Source organism: Eurytemora carolleeae, unplaced genomic scaffold, assembly GCF_000591075.1.
Source record: "Eurytemora carolleeae unplaced genomic scaffold, Eaff_2.0 scaffold186, whole genome shotgun sequence".
In the NCBI taxonomy this organism is placed as follows: Eukaryota; Metazoa; Arthropoda; class Copepoda; order Calanoida; family Temoridae; genus Eurytemora; species Eurytemora carolleeae.
In genome coordinates, this window is record NW_019396163.1 from 117,797 (window position 1) to 127,822 (window position 10,026).

At 30.9% G+C, this 10,026-nt stretch overlaps 1 protein-coding gene and 1 long non-coding RNA gene across 5 annotated transcripts in view; both read left to right on the plus strand.

The window, feature by feature from the left end:
• LOC111696877 (uncharacterized) overlaps window positions 1-2,680 on the plus strand; it is a 4,844-nt gene extending 2,164 nt beyond the window's left edge. The window contains exons 4-6 of one of the 4 annotated variants that reach the window (XM_023466630.1): window positions 528-578; window positions 1,691-1,786; window positions 2,335-2,680. In XM_023466630.1, the coding sequence (XP_023322398.1) occupies window positions 528-578; window positions 1,691-1,786; window positions 2,335-2,410 (223 nt within the window). In that variant the 3' untranslated portion in view covers window positions 2,411-2,680. The remainder of the gene's footprint in view (window positions 1-527; window positions 579-1,690; window positions 1,787-2,334) is intronic. The other 3 variants (XM_023466633.1, XM_023466631.1, XM_023466634.1) reach the window with 3 other exon arrangements.
• A 5,261-nt stretch (window positions 2,681-7,941) lies between these two features.
• LOC111696898 (uncharacterized) lies at window positions 7,942-8,469 on the plus strand. Its single transcript, XR_002764184.1, has 2 exons — window positions 7,942-8,180; window positions 8,359-8,469. It is a non-coding gene; the product is annotated as an uncharacterized LOC111696898 (long non-coding RNA).
• Window positions 8,470-10,026: the final 1,557 nt, after the last annotated feature.

Sequence of the window (10,026 nt, forward strand, 5' to 3'; positions counted from 1 at the left end):
TAGTTTTTGGATAGTTTTTGGATAGTTTTTGGATAGTTTTTGAATAGTTTTTGGATAGTTTTTGGATAGTTTCTGGATAGCTTTTAGATAGTTTTTGGATAGCTTTTGGATAGTTTTTGGATAGATTTAAGATAGTTTTTGGATAGTTTTTGGTTAGTTTTTGGATAGTTTTTGGATTGTTTTTGGATAGTTTTTGGATAGTTTTTAGATAGTTTTTGGATAGTTTTTGGCTCTTTCTTTAAACATATCTTCAGTTAGGGTCAACATTTGACCCTAAAAGAAAACAATGGTTTGAAAAAAACGCTCTAAAAACAAACCAAAGAAATGCACAACACTAGTGGTTATTGCATACTTAACTTTATCATGGCTGTTGAGATTAGATATTACATACTAATTCTTAAAAAAGACGATTTCAATGCAATGTGTGTTGCTAGCATGTGTTATGTTTGTAAGTTACTAATTTTTCGTTTATGTCAAATTCAGCCTTCATACATCAGGCATTTACGAAAGTGTTTGTTGGATTAAAGTATTAAAAGTTCTGTGTATGATGGGATCATTCAACAACTTGAAAACTGCAGGTAACTAACCATTCATTATATATTTAAAGGGACCGTTCACTTATTTGGGTATTTACAGGTAAACTAAATAGCCTATTAGCATTCATTTGTATTCTTCTTACTTATCAAAGACAACTGTGGTCGGAGAAAAAGCCGATTTATCATTCAGAATTCCAGCGCAAAGGTTTGATACCTTTACATTTACACTATTTGGTGCTTTTTTGTCATAGTCATGGATTCTTAAAATTTTTTTAAATACTAAATTAAATTGTAGTATCAAATAGTTAATTGAAGATACCATAAATTTTTTTCGAAATCAATTTAGAATTGTCTATTTTCAAAATCTAACTTATTTGAAACATTTGACGGTTTACTTTATTTTCAAGACTGCAGGCTCGACTTCAACGTGTTCACACCAGCTTACCTGTACTTTTTGTATAAGTACATTTTAGAACAATAGAACACATATTTCATGCTAACAGTTTTAAAAAGTAATCTGCAAAACTTCCATTGGTTTTGGCGGGAGAGCTTGCAACCTATGGATCCCTGTGTTCCATTCAATAAATGCCCAATTCACAACAGTGCCATTTAGAACGTTATATTATTATTGTGGAAGATATCATCGTTAAACTTACTTTAAAAGTGCTTCATTCTGATTTTCCCCATATTGTTTGTTAAGCAGAAATGCGCAAGTCACTTTATAGAGATACTGCAAAACAATGATGATTAATATCTCATGCATTAATGACTATACATAGAATTTGAATAGTACTATTGTGAATCAAATGTGCAAGGCTATAGATAAAGATCTACTTTTAGAGTCCATGTTCATTTTTAAATTATTCGCTAGAGTTTGTTTAAGTTTAAGTCTTGCATATTTTTAAGCATATGATATATTCATTTATAAAGAGCAATTGTAAAGAAAAGCATACACTTGTTATACGCAGCTAATTAATGTTTCCCTATATTTTTTGTATGTTTTTTTTCTCTTATGGCTAAACTTTGATAAGTAATGAAAGTAAATGTTAATAAAAAATGTTTTTAAAACTTGTAAAACTTCTCAGATTTGTTCGAAACTTTTTAAGTCCAAAATCTATAAGATTTAAAATCAAAAAGTAGAATTCCTATTCCAGAGTTTATTGGTTCCTACTGAATAGGTCGGGATCTAACCGAGGCCATCCTAAACTGACTAGTGGATGTCTCTTGAAGCTTGACCTTTCTAAATACAGGTATTCAAGGATATTTAGCTCAACTTATCTAGTCTTTAATACAGGGTGATTTTATTAATATTGTAATAAAAAAGCTATAAAAACACAGGTTTAGTTTAAGAAATACATTAAAATTTCTTTTAATAATATTTGAGATACAAACAGTTTCTCTAATAGGGCACCTTTTACAATCCATTTAATGTTTAATGTTTAGTTAAACTATCAGATAAGTTCAGTATGTAACTAACCGTTTCTTTAAAAAAATTGCTGTTATTTTTTGTTAACGGAAATTTCCTGTCCCCTCCTTCCATCAAAAGAATGTTTTTAGTTTTAAATATAAAAAATTTACATCTATAGTTAGAATAGACAAAGAAATTTATAAACTGTCATTTATTTATTTTGAAAAAAGAAGAAAATGGTGGGTAATTTTTAAAAATTTCCGTGCATTGTTAATTAAAACAATGTAAACACTGTCTTGATAATTTTTGGCTTGCACAATGCGCATATACCACTGCTTTGTAATACAAGTATAATTTATGATATTAGAATTGTTTTAATTTGTTATATAGGACTGAGTGTTCGAGTAGCAAAGTGATACTTTTCCCTGAGACTGGTTCAGATGTTGAATTCCCGCTAGACTTCTAGATCTTATTTTACTTATGTATTATTTCTGGTGTTTTTTCAAAGGAGACTTTCCAAGTGACAATTTCCCAATTGGCAACTTCCCAAATGTGCAATGGAGCTGAATGCTGCGGCTTGGACAGACTTGTGAAGTTGCCGCTTAGAAAATTGCTCCTTACGAAAACACCCTTGGTAAGTTGCCACTTGTGAAAACACCCTTGGGAAGTTGCCGCTTGCGAAAATACCCTTGGGAAGTTGCCTCTTGAGAAAAAACCTTTGTGAAAGTATTTAATATCTTATACGTGTGAGAGGGGTGTTAGAGAGTTTTCTTTAAAACTTAAAAATGTTTCACTTATCATTCATAAAATGATCGAAACTTAGACAACTCTAATTTATAAATATTGAAAAAACAGATTTACAAATAAAAAACTATAAATAGTATTTTAATGTGATAGTATACATAATTTCAAATGATCCTTTATTTCATCGAGTGGCATGTCCGTTGTCAGATTCACACGATACCATTTAAACCTTTTTCTGACAACAGACGACGGAGAAATCCGTGTCTTTCTTGATAAAAATATTGTGCCAACTTTACTAATTATTTATTTTCTGTGAGTTTCGTAAAATGGTAGGTGATTGTATCAATATGATAAAGACGACTTTTTATTTCAGTTTATATCATTTTAAAACACCATTTTCTTTTCTTTTTTCTTTTAAAATTAAGTCTTAATCAACCCTTTAGATTAAATTTGCCATTGGGAGGTATAGCTACATCAATAATAATTATAAATTTGATTTTTAAAAAGGAATAATTTCTGTTCATGAAATATATCAAATATTTTTAGTTTTACTTCAATAAATCCAATATTTACAAAGATAATTTTTTAAAGTATATATTTACAAATAATTCAAATATTTTCAAATGTTTAAATCTTTTATTTAAAATTATTTGTATTTGGTCCACGTGGAGAGGGTTTGTTCTGAGTTTGACCAATTTGCCCAGTATGCTCTGAATACACAGTAGAACCACTAGAACCCAGGTATTGGAACAAGGATGGTAGAAAGCAGGCTTATTCTGCTACAGTTAAAGAGTATACCTGGAGTGAAACAGACCCACCATTCTGTCATAGTTTCACGCAAGAATTATGAAAATTAAGCAGTGTACTGTGAAGGAACACAGAGCCTGAAATTTAAAAGAGTATCGTTGAACGAAGCTCCCGAGTTTTATTTTTTGGCGACTTAATATTTGTGTAGATTTTGTTTTAAGAGATTCGAAAAAAATGGACAATATAAACAAACTGAATTATATAATATTTCATAACAAAAATATTTATTTTCACAAAACTTCCTAACCCCGTTCATAAAACCCGGGTTTTAGAACTGGTTTAAATAACGATACCATGTCTTAATTTTTGGGCTCTGAGTTTGTTTACATTTTGTGTATCTTTCGTGGATTTCAGGGTTTCGGACATTTTAAGTTATTTTTTAGTTACAGAGCTACCCTATCACTCAACTTTTATTAAACATTTTTCAATTAGTACAAAAAATGTCCATTTCACAATGTATAACTAGTTTAATGCCGCGAATACTCTTTTAAATGAGTAAAATTGAAAATACGTAAAACCTTGTATTTTAATCAATTCTTAGGATCGGAGGCATGTTGATTGTCTTATAATTGTTATGCACTTTTACAATGCGTATACAGATAGTGCCTAGTAGTTTATTATTTAATATTTCAATGTGAAAATATTATGGAAGTTAAGCAAATTGTACATATTTCTAATATAAAAGTTCTTTTGAAATTGTCATCACACATTTTTCCACTGCGCCTGCAAGTGGAAGGTAGTTATACTTTCCAGTAATATAAAGTTACTAATGCATGCACGCATGAAGAAAAAAGCAGTGTTAGATTTTATGTCAAAGTACGTCCGTTTATATCAAGATTAGTTTTTTACTTGTGCAGACTGTAGAGTTGCACACATTTTAAAGTACCAATAACGATTCACAAAACATGTTACATAAAAAAGAATAAATGACGACGTGTGATTTATTTTTAAAGATGAAAAAGAAGCCGTGAATTTATTTGAAAATCGAATATTCGAATATTTGTATTCGAATATTTTATTAAGCATTTTCAAAATCGAATATTCGAATATTGCAACTTTATGAATTTGTATGGACGCTACGTTCTTCGGTATAAGTTTTCTCCTTATAGTCGCAACAGATAGAAGTAAGATTAACTAACAATCACCATCGAATATTGTTCGAGGTAAGCCTATATACCCCTTTCATTTTCATTAGGACGACTTGCTTAACTAAATTAACTACAATATACCCTCTAAAAATGATGATAAGACTTTATATTTTCTTGAAAACAAATCTAGGAATTCTGGGAACTAGTTTCAAATTTTCCGGTAACAATCTTAGAATTTCTTGAACAAACTTACAAATTCTTGAAACTTTCCTGGAACCAATTTTGGAATACCTGTGATTAATCTGTATGATTCCTGATCAATTTAGTATTCCTGTGATCAATCTGTATGTTTCCTGACCAATTTAAGAATTCCTGTGATCGATCTGTATGATTCCTGGTCAATTTAGTATTCCTGTGATCAATCTGTATGTTTCCTGATCAATTTAAGAATTCCTGTGATCGATCTGTATGATTCCTGATCAATTTAAGAATTCCTGTGATCAATCTGTATGATTCCTGATCAACTTAAGAATTCCTGTGATCAATCTGTATGATTCCTGATCAATTTAAGAATTCCTGTGATCAATCTGTATGATTCCTGATCAACTTAAGAATTCCTGTGATCAATCTGTATGATTCCTGATCAATTTAAGAATTCCTGTGATCAATCTGTATGATTCCTGATCAACTTAAGAATTCCTGTGATCGATCTGTATGATTCCTGATCAATTTAAAATTCCTGTGATCAAACTGAATAATTCCTAATAAATTTAAGAATTCCCATATTTAATTTGTATGATTCCTAATCAATTTATAGATTTAAAGACATTGGAAAAGAGGTATAATAATTCCTTCTAGCATATTCCAGATATCAGAGGAATATGAAACACTCCAAATTCTTCAGTCTTTAAACTTTTGAGATTTCCTGGAATTCTTGTTTCCCGCAATTTAAAGATTTTGAGATTTGTATCATCAAAGTACAGTAGTTTTTAATCTCGAAAAAAATATTTAAATTCTTGAATTTACCGATCTATGAATTCGTTATTCTTAAAACCAATCTGTGCTCTGCACTGTGAACTAGATGGAAGACAGAATTCGTAACCTCGTAGCTCCGTTAGTTTTATTTTATAAGAAAAAAAGAAGGTTTTATATAAGAAATATTAGAAATGTTTAACTTTTAATTAGCTCTTGAAGAAGAGAAGTTACGATTGAAAACATATACGATTTCAATGCTACTTCAGCTTGACGTGAATAAGTCGATTATTTTTTTTTGTTCTAGAAAAATGAATGTGCTCAATGCAACTTTCTCCTCTTGACCTTGTTTCGTTGATTAATTCCTAGACCTAGAAAATTCTAAATATTCTCCGCAGAAATGATGGATTAGGCTTAGACACGAAAAAAGGAAAAATACGGTAAAATTTATGTATTTTTACTAGTTGCACTAAGAAGGCTTCTATAACTATAATTTTATAAATGTTATACATATATCTGCAACAAATTTTTAGAGTGCACATCGCAAACATTTATAAATAAAATATGCCTTTTTTTATTTGACAAAACTCTAAATATTTCTTTTTAACAAACACGGAATATTTTAACATTAAACTAGCGGTTTTATTGTAATATATCAGATTTTTAAAAATGCTTTTTGGCATTTAAAAAACTTAAAAATTTTAAAACAAATTTATATTCAAATATATGTGTGTCAAGTGACACTTTTATAATAAAAAAATATTTTTTTTAATAATTATATATATATATATATATATATAGCTATATGGAAACATTTAAAATTAGCTTTCATATCTATATATTTAGCTATATGGAAACATTTTTTTATTAATAATTTGCTATAAAGAGGTATCAAAGAATCCTTTGGGCTTTAAAATTTCATTGTTCTTTTTTAGAGAATTCAATTTTCTTTATTTTCCGGAATAATTTCCTTTAATTTTAATAAAACTATAAACCCTGTTTATTAGAAAGAAAAGATTCCCCTTGTTCAAGGTTAAGGTTTAGTTTCATACAATAGAATACATGCAATCTAATCATTTCTTATAATTTTCTCCAATTTCTCATACATCATGATTCTACCAATTAATCTTAATAAAAACACAACATTTAATGTACTCAATAACACCGAGCGATAGATATAAAATATTTGCAGATTTTTTCTTATATCATTATATTATTTTTATCAAAAAAATACTTAAAAATTTAAAAATCATTCTTTTTCATTTAACCTTAAAAGTTTTGTTCATTTACATGAAAAAAGAAATTTACATTACAGGTACCATGACCATATTTTTTTGAAACCATTACCATTCAAAGATGTTCAAAACTGTATTCTGCCAAAATTTGCTTTTATTAAATCTTGAAATATTTTTATCCTAAAATTTGTTCAGCATATATTTGCTGCAGGGTCTAAATTTGGCATATTGTAAGAAAAGCATTCATGCCAAATATTGGCCCTAAAAGATGCATGCCAAATATTGGCCCTAAAAGATGCATGCCAAATATTGGCCCTAAAAGATACATGCCATAAAGAAACTATAGGAAAGCATCGAATAAAAACGAACCAAATAATCAACAATTTTAGTTCAAATTACCTTTGGCGCGCGTTTAACAAAAAATCTGAGTGCTCATGAATGTGAAATTGTGAAAATGATCCATACAAATTTTAAAGATATTTGATAATTCCGCAAAGTTTATTGTTTATCTAAATCAAAATTGTTCAATTCCGAAAACGTTTGAATAACATGTATTTTTATGCATAGAGCACAGTTCCTTTGAAAACTTAAAGTTTTCTTATTAGATTGATTCAAGCCGATTTATGTAGACTTGCTAGGTAACTAGGCAGTAAGACCAATAAAAGAAATATTTTTATTGCTCAGGCAATATTTAGTTCTAAGCATCCAAAAACCAAAATATTCGGAATTTGCGGTTGGGTTTAATAAAATAAATTTGTTAAGTACGTAAATACAAAATTAGCATATTCAAATTTTTTTAAAAAATACCTTTATTAGATCTAGCAGCATAATCAAAAAATATATCAATGACCTACGCCATCAGGCTGCAAAGATATCATGATTGTAAATTCGAATTTTAAGGTACATGAGTTCCTTTAGACAAAAACTATTAAATTGTTTTAAAACAATTGAGCTTGCTATCATCATATTTTATAATATAATAAATAAATAACAAAATTAACAAAATTAACAAAAATTTCGAAATTCATCGAAATTTTATTTTAACTCTAATTCTCAAATTTTAATTGTTTAAAAATAGTTTATAAATGTTAGCTTATGAAATACTTACTGGAATTTGATCTGACAAGTACAAACTTGAAGTTAATAATTGTTACGCGAGCTACGCTGCGTTCATAAAGTCTATGTGATACCCCTGTGATTCTCTGAGTTCCCCCTGAGGATCTGTACAGAACGTATTGTGAAGAACTAGTTTTAGAAGCTGTTTACAGTCCGACTACGCATGCGCAAGTTCCCTGCGTAGGAGCGAGCAGTTTCTACTTCAGTATACAGTTGTATTTCATGTAATGTTCGTCTATTATTAAAACCGTGTGAATATTCTAGGACCACTGCGGTAATTATGATTATATTTATATGAATATTGTTTATTTATGTTCGGTTATGGTTGATATTGTATAATGTAATGTATGGGTTCCTTGCCACAGTTTTTTAATGCCTGAGTGGATTTATTGCTGTATTTGTATGATTTATCACTCAATGCTTTTTCTGTTGGCTTATAAAAGATTATTTAGATTGAAGGCTTAGAGAAATAAACGTTCGGAACCTTATTATCATCCTTGTGTTATGGAGAGCGTTGAGAGAAGGAAGCCTTACAATCCTATCCAGAGAAATACCACTCGGTACTTATAGATTTCATTAGGTCTTTAGGGAATTCGCTAAGTAGCGAAACAATAATTATCCTGCACACCAAATACACATCAAGCACCTAACAATGGGCACCTACCCTTAACCTACCTACATACCAACCTAGAACCACTTTCCCACCCGTCTAATTACAAATACCTATGTATGTAGGTTAGTAGGTATATAGGTAGGTAGGTAGATAGGTTGATAGTCCAATACCAACCAGATAATTTTCCAGAAAAACAAATATTCATTCACCCCATCCTGTCACCTTGACATGATTTCCTCTTAAAATTCACCCCATCCTGTCACCTTGACATCATTTCCTCTTCATTCACCCCATCCTGTCACATTGACATCATTTCCTCTTCATTCACCCAGCCTGTAACCTTGACATCATTTCCTCTTCGAATTTTCCATTTTCTCCAATACTGTTTTCCTAATTTCAACCCTTTACCACTCCTTCATCCAACCCTTTCCTACTCCTACATTCAACCCTTTCCTACTCCTACATCCAACCCTTTCCTACTCCTACATCCAATCTTTTCCTACTCCTACATTCAACCCTTTCATACTCCTTCATCCAACCCTTTCCTACTCCTAGATTCAACCCTTTCCTACTCTACATCCAACCCTTTCCTACTCCTACATCCAACCTTTTCCTACTCCTACATCCAACTCTTTCCTACTCCTACATCCAACCCTTTCCTTCTCCTACATCCAACCCTTTCCTACTCCTACATCCAACCCTTTCCTACTCCTACATTCAACCCTTCCCTACTCCTTCATCCAACCCTTTCCTACTCCTACATCCAACCCTTTCCTACTCCTTCATCCAACCCTTTCCTACTCCTACATCCAACCCTTTCCTTCTCCTTCATTCAACCCTTTCCTACTCCTACATCCAACCCTTTCCTACTTCTACGTCCAGCCCATTCCTACCCCTACATCCAACCCTTTCCTACTCCTACATCCAACCCTTTCCTACTCCTACATCCAACCCTTTCCTACTTCTACATACAACCCTTTCCTACTTCTACATCTAACCCTTTCCTACTCCTACATCCAACCCTTTCCTACTTCTACGTCCAACCCATTCCTACCCCTACATCCAACCCTTTCCTACTCCTACATCCAACCCTTTCTTACTCCTATATCCAACCCTTTCCTACTCTTCATCCAACCCTTTCCTACTCCTACATCCAACCCTTTCCTACCCCTACTTCCTACCTCCTTATTCCCTTGATATGAGAAATTGGCTTGAATAGAATAATTTGTAGTATTGCATGCGACAACTTTATCAAATCAATAAATAGTAAAGGGGTGAGGATATCTACTGCACAGGGTACACCATAAACTGCATTTTTTCACATTTCTTATGCTTTTTATGCTTTTATACAGGGTGACAAAACAAAACTATGCACATCCTTCAGATTGCAGATTTCATTTTCCTTTTGATTTAAATGTATTTTTTTAATTCTACATCGTCGATGGAAATTTCCATAAATTATTAAAGACCACTTATTTTTTTATTTTATTCGCAACATTTTTTATTT